This window comes from Amblyomma americanum, chromosome 10 (genome assembly GCF_052857255.1).
Source record: "Amblyomma americanum isolate KBUSLIRL-KWMA chromosome 10, ASM5285725v1, whole genome shotgun sequence".
NCBI classification, from domain to species: Eukaryota; Metazoa; Arthropoda; class Arachnida; order Ixodida; family Ixodidae; genus Amblyomma; species Amblyomma americanum.
The window spans coordinates 107,893,986-107,914,215 of record NC_135506.1 but is presented as its reverse complement, the minus strand read 5'-3'; the positions used below and the strand labels follow the sequence as shown (position 1 = coordinate 107,914,215).

The window sequence follows — 20,230 nt, the reverse complement described above, 5'->3', positions numbered from 1 at the left end:
CATGCTGGTGTGGTGGCAGTGCGCAAAGGACCTTTTTTGCTTCCGTGCTACGGCCGGCCGGCGGGAACCGCCTTCCATGTGTCTGAAGAAAAATGACAAGTGAGCAGTTAGCAGTTGCAAACGTACCTATGACCTGCATAACAAAAACATATATGTCCCTCGCCGGGAGCGAGCAGTAAACACTTGCGTTGAGGATTTTGCGCCTGAAGCAGAAAGCGGGGCGAGGCGGGAGGGGGGGGGGGGGGGCGAACATTCTGGTAATGCAAGATCGAAGGGGCAGATGCCTTTCAAATATGGCCCTCCAGCCAATGGTGTCGGCTAATTTTCATGAAGTCGCGGTTAATCCGATTAAGCCGTAATTATCCGCCATTCATCTGCCGCCCCCTGGGATTCCCCGCTAACTGATTCAAGGGCACATGTCAAGAGGATGAGGTAGAGAATCATTCAAGGGGAGGATCAACCGACGTCATTGGCTAGAGGGGCTCCTTTGAGGGGCATTGGCCGCTTCATTCTTGAGTTGCATCCGGGTATAGCTACCAACCGTTTTTACAGCGTCAGCTCTGCGCGGAGATCAAGACGTTCGCAAGAAAATAAGACTATGATGACTCGCCTTCTTATATGTATGTGGACAAGCGACGCACTAAGTTTTAACGCGACAAGGTGAAGGAGCTCATGTCGCAGAAAAGCCGGGGTCATCGGCGTCGGCCGTGAGCGAAAAATCCCCTTCATCCCCGTGTGCGGAACACCGACACCTCGACTCCCACGGCCTCAGAGGGCACGGCACGCGCCTGAAGGACAGCATGGCTGAACAGCTTCTGCTCGTTTTGCAGGTCGTATCGTGGTTTTCGGATGCAGTGATCGCGTTGTATCCGTAGGCCACTGTATTGTATGTACATATTTATTTTTGTATCTGGCTGCTTATTTTTGTACGAACGTGTTATGTGTAACATCCCTCCCTGTAATGACCCTCAACTGAGGGTGGACAGTATTCCTAAATAAATTAATAAAAACTCCCTCCTCCTCACAATGCACGCCGCTTCCCCAACAAAACTGAAAAAAGAAATGGCGCAGTAACTGTCTCACATATATAGGTGGACACCAGAACCAGTTTTGAAAAAAGGAAATGGCGTCGTAACTCTCTCGCATATATCGGTGGACACCCATGCGAGGGCTAATTATACCGTCTGGCGGCACTTGTGTGACGGCCACTAGCTGACGTACCTGAGTACCTTTCTTTGTCGGTTGCCTTGGCTGTTCGTAGCGTGCGAGTCTAGTGGACATCGCTGGTCGTCCAGCGCGAAAGCCCCGAAGTCTCGAACAGACCGGGCTGAGTTACCCTGGAGCAGCTTTCCCTTATAACGAGGAGCTCCTCCGTCTCGGATGCGCTGAGTTGCTTCACGTCGTTGAAGAGGTTGGGCCGGACTCTACCAGCGCCGCTCACCTGCGAGACGACGAAATGAACATCCTACAAGTGGAATGATCTTTCGCCGCGCAAAGAGAAAAGGAGGGGACACAAGAGTTTGGCAAATCCTTATATTCAGCTTGCAACTATCACGAATCCCACGCGGGATTGTTGTATACACTTTCCTCATGTACCAAGCAGTCGGACATAGCGACCCCTTTATACAGTGAATTTTTTATCATTCCGTAATCAAAGAATTCTGACTCAATAAATCTATCTACTACTGGCGTATCATACATGATGTGGCGGAGTGGTATGCTTAAGCGTTAACGAGACGGTTGTATACAATTGGCGCATCAAGTTTAAGAGGCGGGCATGTACGCGCTGCGTTGTTTCATTTTATTTCTCATAAATGTGCATTCACGCTACGCACTATGAGACCAGTTGTCACGTGATGTCCCATTTATCCTCTGGCAATGGTCCGTCGTGTAAATCTACCTTAAGCGGTGCTGTCATGTGTGAAAAAATCGTATAATTATAATTTGTTGTTCTAGTGATTGACGATTGATTGGTGTGCGAAATGCAATGATGAGTTAATAAAATGTTTGTAATGAACGAAATGAAGAAAGGAAAAGATCTAGAAAAATGGGGTTCAAATGTGTGAAGATGTTAAGAAATAAAAAGCCAATGCTTGATTATGCTACTTACGAAAATTGAGAGTGTGTAATTGATCAACTGATTAATTGAAACAACTTAAAAAGGCTGAAGCGTTGCATAAGGAAGAGATGACGCAGGAAACCGCGTCATCTATCCACTCAACTCATAAGCGCAGCATAGGAGTCCTGAAGAGGGCAAATACGGGCTGGTTGGTACATGTTTTACGAATTGGAAAAACAGCGCAATCAAAGACGAGACACAAGAGAAGCACAAAACACCAGCGCTGTGTTTTTTGCTTCTCTTGTGTCTCGTCTTTGATTGCGCTGTTTTTCCAATTCGTAAAACATAGGAGTCCTCCGCCGCTTTTCCTTACACTGTGAAGGGGATGAATTTTTCTGCATCAAAGAAAGCCTGGCCGAGGACGTGGTAGATGGCGCTCGGATTTGGCATTGGCGCTGGAAAAATGCTGGCACTGGTGCAACTTGAGCTCGGAGGCAACCACCCTGCCGCCGCAGCGAAAGCTGCGCATGATGATAAAACCCTGCTGCTATGCCAATTCGCTTTTCCCGCAGTCATGGCGCAAGACTTGTGGGTGCTGAATCCTAACGGGTGCAGTACTCTCTGTGATGTGATTCGGAGCCTCAATACAGACCCAGTATGTCTGAGTGACCCCACTTGCGACTTTCGCATGCCACAAAGTTTACATAGGTGTGACCGTAATCGCCTGCACAAAATACACTTGGGCTTTTCTTTCGCACAAAGAATTTTTTTTCATAAACTACGCGGACCCAGCGAACATCTTGAACACTTGGTTTGCCACCGCCTGAATTTTAATACGCACCGCAACTCTCCGCTAAGTACTTAAGGAGTCTTCCAGGACCGCGTTCCGTAGCATTTCAAAGCCGCATTGGAGAGGGAGGAGCAGCGGTGGGAGGCAGTACGGCGCAACGCTTAGTGCAGGACGGACCGACGCGCGCTGGGCGTTTGTGTGGCAAATTCGCACCTGTAGATTACATAGGGCTGCGTAAGGGCCGGTGATCCTGTGTATCTTACTTCTGTGTTCCCCACTATCAGCCGCTGTCTACCGACCCACTTCCTTCACATCAACATAGATGGTGCGCTTTGTTCTCTACTTGCGGGCCCTCATAGGTCATGGCAGCCGTGACTAAAATTCTCACTGGCTTACGCGACGCAAAACAAGAGATTGGCGGGCGCACGAAACCTGAATACTGGCCGCACGCATCGCGGTATTCATCAAAGCTTCGCCTGAAATATTAGCACGTGAAAGGTCGAAGAATTTGCCATCGCCGTCACAGAACAATCAGACCTACCGGGTCTCCTAGGTGCACACTATCATAGAAGAGGCCATACGTAAATCCCGTTGCTCAAATTACCTAGAGGCCTAATCGAACGTCGTCAGGAGCGAAACCTGCTTACCAGTTGCAGCCTGCGGGCTCCTGCTCAGGCAGCGAAGCCTACAGGGCAGCTCCACCTGCTTTCACGCTGCGGGTTGAAGGGGTTCGTTTTCATGCTGTCCGGGCCACAGCGGAAACGCAAGTTTCTTATCGATGAAATCTGCAATGAAAACAGTCATATGAGTTTCGAGACATTTTAAGATTCGTTTATTATGCCTCGATGATGTGCTTAGGCGATTATGGCATTGACAACTGTATCATTTTCAGACAGGCCTAAATAAAACGCCGCCTATAAATGCAGCAGTTCCGGTTTTATGGCCTGGCATAGAAGCTTTGTTTTCGGCCGAAACTTAGAAGCTTCATGCTCTGACCGGAAGCCTACGATGTCTTCATGAAACGAAATGCCGTCTCCAGGCGGAAAAAAGACAACCCTAAACGGAAGCGCCCGCACGGGGACACACCTGCCGCAACTCTGACTAGAGCGTCGCTTTTAAAGGCATTGACACTAAGCGTGTGGCTTGCTGCCCGTTTGTTCGGCGCGGAAGCTGTGCTGGCGTTCGTGGCATCGGGTTTGTCGAGAACGATGTGCCGACGAACAACGACTGCAACTTGAGTCCCGCGCGTTTCGGCAAGGCGCCTGGCAGCGCTTCTACGCGGTTTGCTGCTCCGCGCGTCCGTTTCACCGTACGTAGCAGAGCGATTTGTCTAATGGTCAAGGCGCCGCGCCGAACAGGTGATTGCGTTCCGTAGACTCTGGCAGTGCTGCAACAGGCTGTCGCGTTCCACTCATAAAGGAGAAGCTTAAGCGTCCTGCATTTTTTTACAAGTGACTTTGATGCCGCTACATAACATAGCTTTTGCCGAAGTCCTGTCCTCACACCAATGGTGCGTCGCCTTGCCAAGCACGGGAAACACATTCTCCGGAATACTTGCGCACCGTAGTTTCAGGCACCAGGCGGCATTTTAACGCCATCGTCAAATGTTTTAGACGGCGTTGATGTGTACACTGTCCTCATGCACCAAGCAGCCGGAGGCTGAGTCTGACATAGCGACCCGTTTTTTTAGGCAGTGAATTTTTTAGCATTCCTTACACAATGAATTTTGACTCATCGAGTCTACTGCCGTACCATACCTGATGTAGCGGAGTGGTAGGATTAAGCTTAAACGAGGCGGTTTTATACAATTTGTGCATCAAGTTTAAGATGCGGGCATATATGTGATGCGTTGTTCTATTTCACTTAAATGTGCATTTACACTACGCACTATGAGACTGTGGTCCAGGTGTGACGTAATGTCCAATTTCTCCTCTGCTAATGGTCCACCTTGTGAATCTAACTTAAGCGGCGCTTGCATGCGCCAAAGAGAGGGTTAGAATTTTCTTCGTTCCTCATGGGCTTCGTTTTTCTTCTTCTTCTTCTTCTCCTCAAGTAATATGGCACATACCCACGTGGGGGGATTGGCCAAGGTATAGGGTAGAATGCCAATGAAGCATTTGCGCGGGGAAGGAAACGTCAGAAGACTGAATCAAGATAAAAAAAAAAATTGGGAAAAATAAAATGAATTCAAGAGGTATGAGTCATCCGGAATAGAATCAATCTAGCCTTTTTTGGACATGCGAAAGAATTTTGTGTATAGCTAACAGGATAATCGATTAGTTGCACTTATGTAATCGTGAAGGTAGCCGCATACACTGCTTAACGGGAATCCCTTGGCACTCGCACCGAACGAGAGAAGAACTGTAAGAGACAGAGGCAGTCCTAGTCTCGAAAGAGGAACCTCCAGATATTGCTTTCTCTGAACCGCGAACCGCCGGCAAGAGAGGAGAAAATGATCGATTGATTCAACTTGCCCACATGATACACAAAGGTTTGTCGCAGCGAACCCGCACCTGCATAAGTACAAGTTTAAGTGAGGGATTCTACATCGCAGGAGCGTCATGGACACTTCACAAAGCCTTGACTTACACCACCGGATATTCCATGGGTACTTTAGGTGTTGAAAGTCCACGGTATTCAGCAACGGATCACTCAAAGTGGCTGAAATATGTTGGAACCGCTGGAAACGTGAAGCTGCTAACAGAATGAGGTGAGGGACGGGATATATTACAGGTGCGCTGAGAGCTGACCTTGCCAATAAATCAGCCACCTCGTTAAAATAGACGCCTGAATGCCCAGGTACCCAGACCAAACGGATCTCGCGCACTGTGCTCGGAACAAAAAACCTAAGTGAACGAGTCAAGAAAGATTTTTCCGAATTTTGGAGAGAGACAATAACTGAAAGGCAGTCTGTGAGAATAAGAACCCGTGCGACATGTCTGGGAATTTTGAGAAGAGCCAAACCAATGGCCAAAAACTCTGCGAAGAATATAGGAGTATAATCAGGGATACGAACGGAGTAGCTCCAATCTAGATCCTGCGAATATATGCCAATCGCCGCCTTCTCACAGCTGCCGGAGGCATCAGTGGAGAGAACAGTATGATGTGGAAAATTCTGTAGGTGTTCAGAAAGAAGACCATTTAGGGTATGTGCGGGCATATGCTTCGCATGGGACGGGAAAATAAAGTCGTAATAGAAGACGGGATCAGCCTGCGTGTCAGCAACTCGTTGCAAGGAGATCAGATCAACCTGAAGCGGAGCTAACAGATTCTGCGTGAACCTAACTTGCGGAAGCTGATAACGTGGCCAGTGATTAGTCAAAAAAAGGTGTGGTTGGGATGCAAAAATTGGAATACTAACGCCTGGGGCCGGGTCAAAAGACTTGAGGAAAGTACGCACTGTTAGAAGTTGGAAGCGGGAATAGAGGTTGGGGATACGCGCTTCCAGATAAAGGACAGCGTTGGAAGCTGATTTTGGGAGCCCGAGGCATAGCCGTAGGGCACGTCTTTCCAGTAAGGCTAATGGCTGCAGCTTGTAGTTCGCGCTACCAGAGAACAAGGGGCAACCAAATTCCAGAAACGGTCTCATATAAGCCTTATAGAGCAACAGTAGCGTGTCACGACGCATGCCAAACTTTTTATTGCCAACTCGGGTCAAACGGCCCAGTGCACGTTCCCCTTTAATAACATTATTCTTAATATGGTGTCGCCAGTCCAAATTTTGGTCATAAGTAACACCTAGGTATTTAACCGACTCCACCTGCGGAATTGGAGTGGAGCGGTAGGCTAGCGAGATGTACATAGGAGCGTCGGGTGGAAATACCAGCACGCCGCATTTGCTGACATTAAGTGATAAATTGATTTGGTCCAACCAGACTTCAAGAGCATTCAGATATGCCTGCAAATACCCGTAGAGCACATGAATATCATTTGCTGATGCGAAAAAAGCTATATCATCTGCGTATACATAAACTGTAACGTTAGGATGAATGGGGATGTCCCGAACTAATATGTTGAAAAGCAGCGGAGAAAGAACAGAGCCTTGCGGCACACCTCTTGATTGACCATAGGTATTAGAACAAAAAGATCCGTCTGTACAGAAGAAAAATCTATCTTTTAGAAATTCACAAATCCAGGCGTAGAGGTAATGCGGTGGTTGTAGTTGAGCAAGCTTGTTAATGAGGACTGTGTGCTCCACGCTGTCATAGGCCTTCGCAACGTCAAGCGTCACCAAGGCCGAAACTTCTCTCTGGCGCATTGAGAGTCGTATTCGGCTCTCGAGATCCACATGCGCGGACCATATGGAACAACCGCGACGAAAGCCAATCTGTGCGGGGCTGAGGCCGTTAATGTGATGAACATGCTTTGTGAGGCGACTGTGTACTACTCTTTCTATTAGCTTTACTAAATTTGAGGTTAAAGCAATCGGCCGAATATTGTCTAATTGAAATCCATTGTCTGCATTTTTTAAAAGTAAAATTATTTTCGCAATTTTCCAACTGTGAGGAATCCAAGAGGTTTCCAATGACGCATTTACAATATCTAGAAGGTGAGTTGGAAAGTCGTGCGCTAAAATCTTTAACATGCCCACAGTAATCCCGTCAGATCCCGGAGCAGCAGAGTGCATCGAGGAAACAATTTGCAGGAGCTCCGACACGTCGACCTCAGGATAGTCCGAGCTGGGGGTGAGAGTGTGCAAAGGTTCTGCTTTCTGTACCTGGAAACGTAAGGCCAGCCCCTGCGCGATTCGTTCAAGGTTTTGCTTAGCCTCCTGCGGAGACATTACCATTGACCTTATGCGATTGGAGGCCGGAGAGCTGTTATTCTGCGCCATGAATCTATAGAGAGCCTTCTTATTCTGGGGTTTTCAGAGATACGTGTTTAAATTTTGATTATAATCCTCCTTTGCCTTTTTAACAGTTCGTTTGAAACATGCAGAGAAGAACTTATAATTTATCCAATTAGCTGGGCTCTGATTATAAGAAAGGCTTTTCCAGGCTGCTTTTCTACGACGATAAGCTTTCTCACACTCCTCCGTCCACCAAGGAGACGGCTGTCTGGCAGGAGCAGTAGTGCACACCGAGAATACAGAACTCTCAGCAGCATCTTGCAGAAAGGTAATTGTCCGCTGAGCTCTTTGTGCTCGACCTGAGCTAACTATGGAGGGGAGTGAGGCAGATATCAATTTTTTGTACATAATGTGGTTTAGAAATTTCATGGTTGCACCACCTTTTCTGATAGGCGAGGATATAATAGAAAAGGTTATTGGAAAGTGGTCACTAGATGTACCTGATTCTTCAGTTGACCATGCAGATACGCCAACCCCACGAGATGCTAATGTTAAATCTATGATTGAACGGGATCCTCCACGCATAAAGGTTACTGCTCCGGAATTACAGCAGCGCACTGCATTCATTGCCATCCAGGACCACAGAAGCTGGCCGCAGGAGTCAGAGCGACTATCCCAGGCACTGTGGTGCGAATTAAAATCTCCTGCGATGACTGTGCTGTTTGCGCCGCTCAGTAAGGTGTCCAAACAGTCTGTCCTGTGAACACCGATTGGGAAGTAGACGTTAGCAATAGTGACTTTGGCGCACTGTGGAAGGGAGATTTCAACCGCCAACAACTCACAGTCAGGGCGCAGAACTGTCTGCGAGATTGATGCCCGGTGACATATTTTCGTAGAGATCATAGTTATTAACCCACCACCCCTGCCATTAACGCGATCTACCCTGAAAACACGAAATTTTTTAAATGTGAATGATTTAAGTGGTGAGAGCCACGTTTCTTGTAAAATCACAATATCTGGATTATGTTTATGAAGAAGTAATTCAAGATCTGGTAAAGAAGAAAGTACGGAGCGACAATTCCACTGCATAACTTTTAGACCCGCCATGATTATCGACTGGTTAAAGAGGCATCAACAGCCTCCTTCAGCACATCAGTCTGGGGAATTAATTTGGGGGGTCCTTTCTTTGCTTTGACTTGCGGAACAGCTGACTTCGAGGGTGAGGAAGAAGCTCGACGCTTCTGGGAAGTGGTGAGCATTTCAACGTCCATACTACAAGGATCTACGTGACCGACACTGTCAGGAGCGCTGTTGGCAGGCGGTACTTGGGGCACGGTAGGAGGCGACATGGAATGACTCGTACTAGCAGCACTCGTGAGTGATGCCGGCGTAGCCGCCGAAACATGTGATTCAGTAGGCAGAGATTGGCCAGCAACAAGTTGAGATAGAGCCTCGGTGAAACTGCCCAGCATTCGCTCGACCACCACAGAAAGAGCCTGTTCTACTGAGGACACTATTGAAGTAGTCAAACTTGACGGTATATCAGCAACAGAGCTTCGCGCACGGCTGGCATATGTATTACCCCTCCGATCCAGAAGTGCATAAGCATCTGCTCTCGAACATCGTTTCGCTTGGATGATATCGAGCAGGCTTTGTTCGTCGGCTCGTTTCGAGCAGTTGACATCATCAGCTGAGTGGTTGCCCTTGCATAGGCAACACTGGGGCTGATCAGAGGCACAGCTGTCATCTGAATGCCCTTCTCCACAAACCCGGCAGCGGGTCGCCGACTTACACGCTTTACCACTGTGACCGAAACGCCAACAGTTGTTGCACTGAAGAGGACGGGGCTGCAGAGAGTCCACACGATACACTATCGGCCAAACCTTGAGTTCAGAAGGACAGGAGGAACCAGCAAACGTAGTGATAACTGACTCTGTCGCAACACGCACACCATTGAATTCTCTACTGCACCGGTAGACAGAAAGAACCCCCACACCTGCATCCTGAAACTCCTTCAGTATATCCTGCGGGGAAGATGCTGGGTCCACGCCACGAACAATACCTTTGGAACATGCGAGCTGTTCCGGGATGAAGGCTTTAACCGCTAAGGACTGAAATATTTTGCACTGGAGCAGGTCTGTGACACAATCAATGTCAGCGGACCTGCAAACAATGCCTCTCCGGCCGAACGGTCGCACCTCAGAGATCTGGAGGTAGTGGGTAGTGAGAGATCTTAGCTCCTGCTGAAGGACCTTGGGGCTTTTCATCTTGATCGTTCCCTCACCGATCGGCACGAAAGCCACAGGGATGATGTCAATTCCATTTTTACGAAAATTTTCTAGCGGCAAGCTTTGGGTGGGCAAGCTGGCAAACCAGGTTGCCGTCCCTCCACCCGGGGAGGTCAGCGACATACCTAAGCCAAACGCACCCTCAAATGCACATTAACCTGGCCTACAGACCTAACCTGAGACCTGGCCAAATCCCCCACACAGAACGGCCTCACCAGAGATAACCACGTAGGCACCACCAGGACACCACAGTTGAGCTCGAAGCCAAGCACCAGCAAGAACACGTCAGCAAGAACACGTCAAGGTACCTGCTAATGCTGCTTCCTCCTTTTCGAAACTATATCTTCCTTCACATATTCCTGCCAAGAGTAGAAGCTGGGGCGAGTAGGTAACGGTGATCAACGGTATGTGAGTGTAACGCAAATCGGGACAAGGGACGAAGAAAAACAAACACAACACAGTCCATAACTTCCGACTGAGAGAAACCTAGGTAAGACGAACGTGATCCGTGCGTTGACGCGCCTGGGAACAATAATGAAAATCAAGTGAACTAGGAACTACGGACATGCACGAAGCAGTGATTCTTTAAGGTCAGCTCTTTTTTGGACAGGGAGATACACGGCTTGCTTACACATGTATCTTCCAAGGCAGCGATACGAGCTGCTTTAATAATTTCATGAGTTAAATGGTCCCGGTGTCTGGCAATGATCGAGCACTTATCCGAAAATGGCACACAAACACGCTCCTTATAGAGCAAAACCAGATTACTGCCAGTAAAAGTTCTCAATTAGTTTTTTGTTCACGAAGTCTCTCATTCAAGCATACACCAGACTGACCAACATACCGCTTACCACGAGAGAGTGGGATGTCAAACAATGCATTCAGTAGATTTAAACGAATTTTTCCTGTGATTAATGGTGCACTGCAGCTTAAGGGGTCGTTTATCAGCGGAAAGGGTTTTTTTGGACAGCGCACTTGGTTTTCCGGGAGCGGAAAAAAATCCACGCGAACATTAGTTTTTGTTCCAATATTGTTGATATTGTGGCAGAGGCATTTAATGTAGGGAATGACGGCAATTTCGCCGTTCTTTCTTTCTGAAGGCACGGATGGTAGTTGGTTTTCCTGGCGCTTCTTCTTCTGTATGCCTTCAGCGACAGAAACACAAATATCAGATGGGTAGCCTGCTTCGTGCAACCTTGCGAGTTGTTCGTGAATGCTCTGCCTGATGAGGTGGGGGCATGACTTTTCCAGAGCATTCTTCAAGCACAAGTCAATTATGCTTCTTTTTGCGAGTTTAGAATTGGAATGTGTCGGGGACTAGAGGTTTGCTAGCGCGAGTTGAATAGCTCCAACACACGTGCTTGTCCAGGAATTTAAACCGGATGTCAAGGAAGCGGATCTCGCAGTCAGTTGGTATTTATTCAGTCAATAGCAGCGGTTACGTAAATAACCTTATTAGCTAAAATACCGGATGCAACCTGCTCTAAGCGCGATGGCGTACACGCAATCCAAAAAAGGAAATCGTCAACGGAACGAAAGATCCTGACAACATGTGGGCTGGCAAGTCTCTCGTGGAGGCTCCTGTCAAGATGTGTCAGAAACAGCTCACTAAGTACAGGGGCCAGACAAGACCAAATGCATATTCCTTGTTTTTGAATGTGTGCAGCGCTTTTCCAGATTATGAAAGTAGAGCGGAGATAAAAGTTTAACAATTATGAAACAACTTCCGACGTACAAAATTGATTCATTCTGAAATGAAACAGTGGCGAAATGATGGATGTAATCTTAGACTATGGTAAGCAGGCTATGGTGGCGCAAGGAGGCGCCTATGTTTCTGTTAGTGGGAAGTTATCGCCTGTGTTGTGTGTGTGTGTGTTTCTTTTTCTCTCGTCCCGTTTTTCGCTACACTTACATGCCGTGGTTATGCATAGAATTGCATTTGCTCATAACAGCTGCGTGCAACAACGGGATCGAACCAACGATATCAGATTGGAAATGCTGTGTTACAGCGATCGCTATTAAAGGCCCGTTCACTTGACATAGCGGCGTACAGTTGTAGTAGTCGCGTAAGCAGACTGTGGCTGAATCTCACGTTACATAGTGGTAACGTTTCTGTATTTTTTATCTTTCGGAGCATACTAAAATATACATCATTCGAAGTCTAAGGTAAAGGACTTGGAATAACGAAGAGCTCCAAAATAGGGGATACTGACAAAACCAAACCTGCAGCTCGAATCAACTGGAACTCGGATTAATCGAATTAACGGGATGGCACCCTACTGCTAGCGGCTCTGTTTTAGTGGGATAGAGAGGTTACGCAGGGCCACGTGCAGGTCGTTGAAGCCATGCCTACCAGTAATACCCGATGCAGCGGCCGCCTGGAAGATGTGTGGCGTCGTCCAAAGCGCCACCTGCTTTCTCGCTGTGGTCGCTGGAGGTTTCAGCCTCTTCCAGCCTCTGCGTGTTCTTCAGGCGTAAGGTACTGGAGACGCCAGATGTCCTTGCAGACTGCGAACCATGCTGGAATGAAAGGAAGTCTCATATAGCAGATAGATGAATGATGCTGCGAAATGTAAAGTTCGCTTGTCAGGAGCGCGCACAGACCGAAATATGTCCCCTGAGATTGCTTTCTCGGCAAGAGGCGCTCATCTCAGAGTCACGTTGTGCGCAAGGCGGTGTTGCCTCATGAGGCACAGGCCAAGATAGAAATTACGGAGAGCACATCAGACCATTTACGTTGTTGAAAGCGAAACATTCGTTGTTAACTTTATTTCTCTTTTTACAAAATGTTTTCCTTCTTTCTAATGACACACCTACTCATTAGCAAAACACTCGTAAGGTAACACATATACTAGATCAATCTTCGTTTGCCAATCAGCAATGCGAATTTTTTTGCTATTGGTGGCATTCCCTCTTGGGAACCTTAAATTTCTGGGTTCAATTCCGCGCCCTTTGAAAAAAGTTTAATTTTTTCTTTGCCAAGTAGCATGGGTTTGCCGAGACGCGGTCCGTGTCGAAAATAATCGGGGACTGTGTAAAAACTCGTGTCATGATAATTTGTTGTTCGATTGATTGCAATGACGAGTTAATGAAATCCTTTTAATGAATTAGGGAAATGAAGAAAGGAAAAAAAATTGTAAAAAGAGGGTGCAAAAGTGTAAAAATGCTCAGGATGAAACGCCAATGCTTGATGATGGCAATTAAGAAAAGTGAGCGTGTAACTGAGCCATTCATTAATTGAAAGTGAAAAACCTAAAGAGTCGCATAAGCATCAGATGATGCACCAAGAGGCGTACGATAGCACGTCAACTCATATGCGCAGCAGAAGAGCGCTCCACAGACACTGCAAAGGGGATGAATTTTTCTGCAGCGGAGAATGCTTGGCCGAGCACGTGATATGTGGCGCTAGGATTTGGGATTAGTACTGGCAATATGCTCATGGTGGTGTAACGTGGCTTCGCAGGGCACGACCACTCTGACGCCGCTGTGAAAGCGGCGCATGGTGATAAAACCGTGATGCTACCCATTCCTTTTCCTCGTAGTGATGGCGCTAGACTCATGGCTGCTGAATTCTAACGGGAGCAACGCTTTCTGTGGTTTGACCCGCAGCGTCAACACAGAGCCAGTACTTCGTACTGATTGCGCTTGGAAGTTTCGCATGCTATAAAGTTTACAAAGGCGTGACCGTAATCGCCTGCACCTGATTCATTTCGACGTTTCTTATACAAAAAACTTTCTTTACTAAATTCGTGGATCCAGCAGCCCTCTGTGCCCCAGATCTCGAAGACTTGGTCTGGCGCCGCCAGAATTTTAGTTCCCACCGCAAGCAATTCCTAAGTGCTTAAGGAGTCTGCCAGGACCGCAGCCCCTAGCATTTCGTTTCGCTGCAATGGCGAGGTGGGAAAGTGTGCAGTGTGCACAAAGACGAAGTGGCGAATGAGGAGCAACGGTGGGAGGCAGTATGACACAAAGCTTAGTGCCCGAATGGACCGACGCCACCTGGCCGTTTGTGTAGCAAATTCGCACCTGCAGATTGCATAGGGGTGCGTAAGGGCCGCTGCTCCTGTGTATCTTACTTCTGTGTTCCCCACTATGAGCTGCTGTCTACCGACCCACTTCCTTCACATCAACATAGATGGCGCGCTTTCTTCTCGACTTACGGGCCTTGATACCTCATGGCCGCTGTGACTAAAATTCTCACTGCTTTGCACGATGCAAAACAAGGGATTGGCGGGTGCACGAAACTTGAATACTGGCCGCACGCATCGCGGTATTCATCAAAGCTTCGCCTGAAATATTAGCACGTCAAAGGTCGACGAATTTGCCATCGCCGTCACAGAACAATCAGACCTACCGGGTCTCCTCGGTGCACACTATCATAGAAGATGCCATACGTAAATCCCGTTGCTCAAATTACCTAGAGGCCTAATCGAACGTCGTCAGGAGCGAAACCTGCTTACCAGTTGTAGCCTGCGGGTCCCTGCTCACGCAGCGAAGCCTGCTAGTCGGCTGCACCTGCTTTCACGCTGCGGCTTCAATGAATCTCCGGCCATTCCCGTGCTGTGCATGGCCACACCGGAAGCGCAACTTTCTTCTCAATGACATCTGCAATGAAAACATTCATATGAGACCTTGGACAATTTAAGATTCGTTGATTATGCCTCGATGATCTGCTTAGCCGATTATGGCGTTAACAACTGTACCATTTTCAGACAGACCCAAATGAAACGCCGCCGACGTTACTTTTAAATGCTGCAGTTTCGGTTTTCTGGCTTGGCATTGAAGCTTTGTTTTTGGCCGAATTATAGAAGCTTCCAGTCCATACTGTACGCTTACGATGTCCTCGTGAAACAAAATGTCGTCTCGAGGCGGAAAAAGGTCAACCCTAAACGAAAGTGCCCGCAGGGGGACACACCTACCGCAACTCTCAACGAGAGCGTCGCTTTTAAAGGCATTGCCATGGTTGGGGGCAATCTTCGCATGTGCAGATCTACAACAGGGCTCATCAGAGTTGGTTTCTGGTTTTGTCGTGGGAGAACTAGCAATAACGTTGACTGCAAGGGCCACCGACGGTGCTCACGTACGTATCGCTCATAAAAGTTGACTTTACCGCCGCGTCGGGAAAGTCATATGAGCCCCTGCCTATAGACAAAGAGATAATACGGGTTCGGAGCAAGCTGTAAGTCGCCCTGTATTCTTGTTTTTTTACTTCAGATGGATATAACGTGTCCCTGTGCCATGGATATTACGTACCATGGCGAGAGAAACCCGTCAGGATCACGTGAAGGAATCAGTTGGATTTCAGTATAGCTGGCGAGTCATTACAGCCGGTGCTTGGTTCTAACCGGTCATAAAGCAGGTGACGGGCGGAGCAGCACACGGCGAATTCGGCTTTACCTTGCGTAGTGAGGATTTCGCTGAATAAAGGAAACTTAAAAGGAAACAGGGGCCACTTACTGCGAAGACAGAGCAGCTGACTAGTTTACTCATTCCCTCCCAGAGATGGAGCCACTATCCAGAGAATTCAGGCGCGGATGAACATATGGAGCGCGCACCATCCCCATTGGCTCAGCCATTGCCGCATTATCAACAGTGCTGCAAACTGCTTATGAGATGAAGTATAGACGAACAAGGCCGACTCTCACCATCCTTTTCTTGTTCCTCGCATCTAAAGAGAAAAGTGGCGATCCGTCGCGACTCACGAGCTCGGTCAAGCCAGGGAGCATATGAAGCGTCCTCAGTGCGTTGCACGGAGATTACAGGACGAGTAGAAACTCTTTAACATGCCATGTTGCAGAAATGTCTGCCCGTAAACGAGCAAGACAGCATTGAAGCGCCACCAGTTCGTTCTTATGGTTTCGTCTCACGCGACAGGAGGCAGATTAATGATGTACGAACTACCCCAAACCTTCGCTTTGTTTAGCCTAGAAAGGCACACACCGGCTTACCAGACAGGAGGCGGCGATGACTCCAAGGATGCTGGGAAGGGTGGTCCGCGCACCGACTGCTGCCGCCGGCCGCAACCGCCTTCCATGCGTGAAAGAACAAGGACAAGTGACAGCTACCAGCTACAAAGGCGCCTACGACCCGCATAGCAAAAACATATATGTATCTCGCCGAAAGTAAGCACTGAACACATGCGTTGCGAATTTCTGCTCTGGAAGAATTTTTTAAGCGGCACGATTGGGCAGCCATAATGATTGCGGTTGTGTTGAAGTTGGACATAAGGAGAAAGCAAGGGTATGGGGGGGCGGGGGGGTATCCTGTAATGCTTTTATTGCTGTAGTAATGTAAGACTTCAGATCGGTAAGGCAGATACCCCTAAAGAGAGACCGTCCAGAGAACGGCGTCGGCCAATTTTCACAAAGCCGCGGTTAATCCGAATAAGCTGTAATTATCCGCCTTTCTTCTGCCACCCTATGGGATTTCACGTTGACGGGTCCAAGGGCACATGTCAAGAGGGAGAGGTGGAGAATCATTAAAGGGTGAGGATTGGTCGACGTCATTGGCTGGAGGAGCTCCTTTGAAGGGCATTGGCCGCTTCATTCTTGAGTTGCATCCGGGTATAGCTACCAACCGTTTTTACAGCGTCACCTCTGAATGGAGATCAAGTCGTTCGCAAGAAAATAAATCGCCGATAACTCGCGTTCGTATTTATATGTGGACAAGCGACAACCTGTACATTAAGAGTGACCTTGATGCCGCTACATAACATAGCTATTGCCGAAGTCCTGTCCTCGCAGCAAAGGTGCGACGCCTGGCCAAGCACGGGAAAGCTTTAAAGGGTATAACCCATTCCCCAGAATACTTGCGTACCGTAGTTTCAGGCTCCAGGCTGCATTTTAGCGCCATCATCAGCCGTTTTAGGCGCGATTGATGTATGCACTGTCTTCATGTACCAAGCAGTCGGAGGCAGGGTCAGACATAGCGACCCCTTTATGCAGTGAATTCTTTAGCATTCCTTACACAATGAATTTTGACTAATCGAATCTACTATTGCCGTATCATACATAATGTAGCGGAAGTGGTAGGATTAAGTTTAAACCAGGTGGTTTTCTACAATGTGTGCAGGAAGTTTGAGGCGTGCATATATGTGCTGTGTTCTTCTGTTTTATTGCCCATAAATGTGCGTTCACACTACGCACTATTGGACTGTGTCCCAGGCGTAAGGTAATGCCTCTCTTCCACTCTACCAATGGTCCACAGTGTGAGTCCACCTTGAGCGCCGCTCTCATGCGCCAAACACAGGGTTAGAAGTTTCTTCGGTTCTCACAGGCTGCACATTCCAAGAATTGCATTTCTACATAGAAATACATTTGCTCGCAAGAGCTGCGTTCAGCAACGGGATCGAACCCAAGACATCAGACTGGAAATGGGGTTTTACAGTGATCGCTATTAAAGGTCCGTTCATTCGGCTTAGCAGCGTATAGTAGTAGTAGTTTAGTAGTTGAGTATCAGGCTGCCGCTGAATCTCGCGTTACGTAGTGGTAACCTTTGTGTATGTTTTTTTCTTTAGAAGCATACTAGAATGTCGATCATTCGAAGTGCAAGCTAAAAGTTTAGCTTAGATTTTGAATTATGAACAGCTCAAAAACAGGGAATACAGACAAAACCAATCCTGCAGTTCGGATAAATTCGAATTCGAATTAAGCGAATTGACGAAATTCCGCCCTAGTGGTAGCGGCTCTGTTTTAGTGGGGTAGAGAGGCTACACAGGCTACGGGAAGGCTATTGAACCCATGCCTACCGATGGTTCCCAGCTCAGCGGCCGCCCGATGCCGTCCGTGTGACGTCGTCCAAAGCGCCACCCGCTTCCTCGCTGCGGTCGCTGGAGGTGGAGCCTCACGTCCTGGCACTGCGTGTTATTCCCATGATCAGGTATTGGAAGCGCAGGACTTCTTTGGGAAGCAGACCATGCTGGAATGAATGCAAGTCTCATATATATATAGAGCAGATAGACGAATGATGCTGTGAAATGTCATGTGCGTTCGGTAGGGGCCACGCATATACCGAAACATGTACTCAGATATTACTCGCACTGCAAGGGCCATCACCAAATAATATTGCCACGTGAAAGGTCGGAGAATTTGCCATCCTGTGACAGAACACTGAGACCTGCCGGGTCACCTCGGTGCACCCAAGCTTAGAAGAGGTCGTGCGTACAACCCGTCGCGCAATTTACCTTGAGGCCTGCTCGGACGTTCTCAGGAGCGGCCGGCACCTGCTTCCCATTTGCAGCCGGGTGGTTCTTGTTGAGGCGACAAGCTGCTCGTCGGCCCCACCTGCATTCATGCTGCGGCTTGAACGAATGTCCGGCTGTTGGCTCGCTGTGCATAGCCACAGAGGAAACGCAAATTTCTTTTTGACGACTCCTGTAATGAAAACATTCATATTACAGCCGATTATAACATGGACAACTCTACCATTTTAGAGCCAAATAAAACACGGCCAATATTATTTCTAAATGCCGTAGTTACGGCTGCCTGACCGCTGGCATAGAAGCCTTGGTTTGGCCAGAAATTAGGATCTTCCTGCCCGGACATGAAGCCACGAAGGAAAATGGTGCCATGATGTCATGAAAAAAATAGCGCCTTTCGGCGGAACATGGACAGCGCTAAGCGTGGGCGCCGTAGCGGAGACACCCGCAATCCTCTCAAGAGGCCCGCTTACAAAGACGTTATCATGCATGGGACGATCTCCGTTTAGTTCAGATGCACAGAAGTTCGGAAGCCCTACCTCGATCAGGCTTGGCAAGGGCAGTGTTCCCCTGCACTGTCTGGAAACGACATGCGTTGAGCAACATCGTCATTAGCAACAAGTTGTTAAATATAATGGTCAGCTTTGTCCGAATACGCTCCGCGTGCGTTTGGTCGCCTTTTGACGCAACATCGGCAAGTACCCATCCTGAAACCCCTCCACACCTGTCACCATACCCTGACAACGGGCATCGTGGGCAGCAGCCCGCTCACATGGCCGCGGAGAGTGCTCTCACAGTCCTCCTAGGGATTCGCAACCCCCTACAGGGTAGGCTCCGCGGGAAACCCCGACTATCGACGTAGCTACTGGACACGAAACAGCAGCCATACCCGCCTCACAGTCTCCAGCACAAATAGGGGACAACCAGCACGTGTCAGTCGGATTCACCCTCAGACGACACACCGTTGTGGAATGGGACACGTGTGGGACAAAACGTTTCGTAAAAGCAATTAATTCCTTTAAAGCCTAAACATGCAGCCACAAACCGAAGGGGGTGGCCTTCACTGCCTCCCCCATCAACATCACAGTGCATCCCTAAATGCTTGGCCCCGTCTCTAGGCAGCCAGAAAAATTATCGTTTTTCTTTAGTGTCTCGAAAACATCTGTGGAAAACAGCACGTTGGACTAAGAAGAAAACCAGGCTTACCTGACTAAATGCCTCCTTGGTGCTCATAAGCCGAGTGCTCCAGGCATGTCCCTGCCCGAATCCACCCTGACAAAGGAAAAAGAGCATGTGAATGATCTTCAAGATGTCACTGCCATCTGAGTAACCATAAACGTGGTTAAGTTGTAAGTCATAGCGACATCACCCATAAAGGAGGACGAAGTAGTATACTATAGTAGTAGTAGTAATGCGAGACTTTATTGAGGTAAAACCCTTGGACGCCTAAGGCCCGTTTCATATGTATACTGCCAAATTTGTCTAAGCGACGCGGCGAATTCGGTGCCGCCACTGACGCTGCAATGCGATCTCCGCTGAGTCATTTCATATGCAACGCAGAACCTGCGACTTCGTTCGGTTGTGACAACCGGGTTGCTATTGTCTGCTTGCCCAACCTGTGAATATACGCGGCAGTAATGCTACACGGAATGTGTTTTATCAAAGTAAACAGTTCTGAATTATTCGAGAAGTACATGACGGCCAAAGCCAAGCCTAGCCAATGCTGGCAAAAGCCAAGCCTGACGGGGAGCCAAGCAGTGGATGCACCGTATTGGTCAGTCGCAGAGCGAACATACCGACGCTGCGAATGAATTCCAACCGGACGGAAATCGTTCGCAGGCCGTCTGCGGCAAGGCCGGTGGCCCTCTCCAGCCGCCGCAGATGGAATGAATTCGAAATGTCGGAAAGTGAAATTCGCAGCATCTGAAACGGGCCTAAGGCAGCGATGGCCTACTGCACGAGAAGGCGGTGTTCGTGATCATCTACAGCTTCAAGCTAGTCCAGCCAGGTCCCGATAGTACACGGGAGGGGGTACGAAAGAATTCCTATTGCAGAGAAACCGGGCAGGAGAATAAACAGTAAGAGAGGTTGGCATAAGGGGCAGGGC

General features: G+C 48.4%; 1 protein-coding gene and 1 long non-coding RNA gene across 2 annotated transcripts; both read right to left on the bottom strand.

Annotated features, from left to right (window-relative positions):
- Positions 1-3: 3 nt before the first annotated feature.
- On the bottom strand, positions 4-12,428 carry LOC144106671 (uncharacterized). Its single transcript, XR_013309089.1, has 4 exons — positions 12,280-12,428; positions 3,497-3,634; positions 1,222-1,441; positions 4-82 (listed from the first exon to the last, which is right to left on the bottom strand). It is a non-coding gene; the product is annotated as an uncharacterized LOC144106671 (long non-coding RNA).
- Positions 12,429-14,405: 1,977 nt separating this feature from the next.
- LOC144107807 (uncharacterized) lies at positions 14,406-18,279 on the bottom strand. Its single transcript, XM_077641001.1, has 4 exons — positions 18,109-18,279; positions 17,674-17,781; positions 15,875-15,953; positions 14,406-14,531 (listed from the first exon to the last, which is right to left on the bottom strand). Exons 1-4 carry the CDS (start codon positions 18,259-18,261, stop codon positions 14,461-14,463), a joined length of 411 nt encoding a protein of 136 aa, XP_077497127.1. The 5' UTR covers positions 18,262-18,279; the 3' UTR covers positions 14,406-14,460.
- Positions 18,280-20,230: the final 1,951 nt, after the last annotated feature.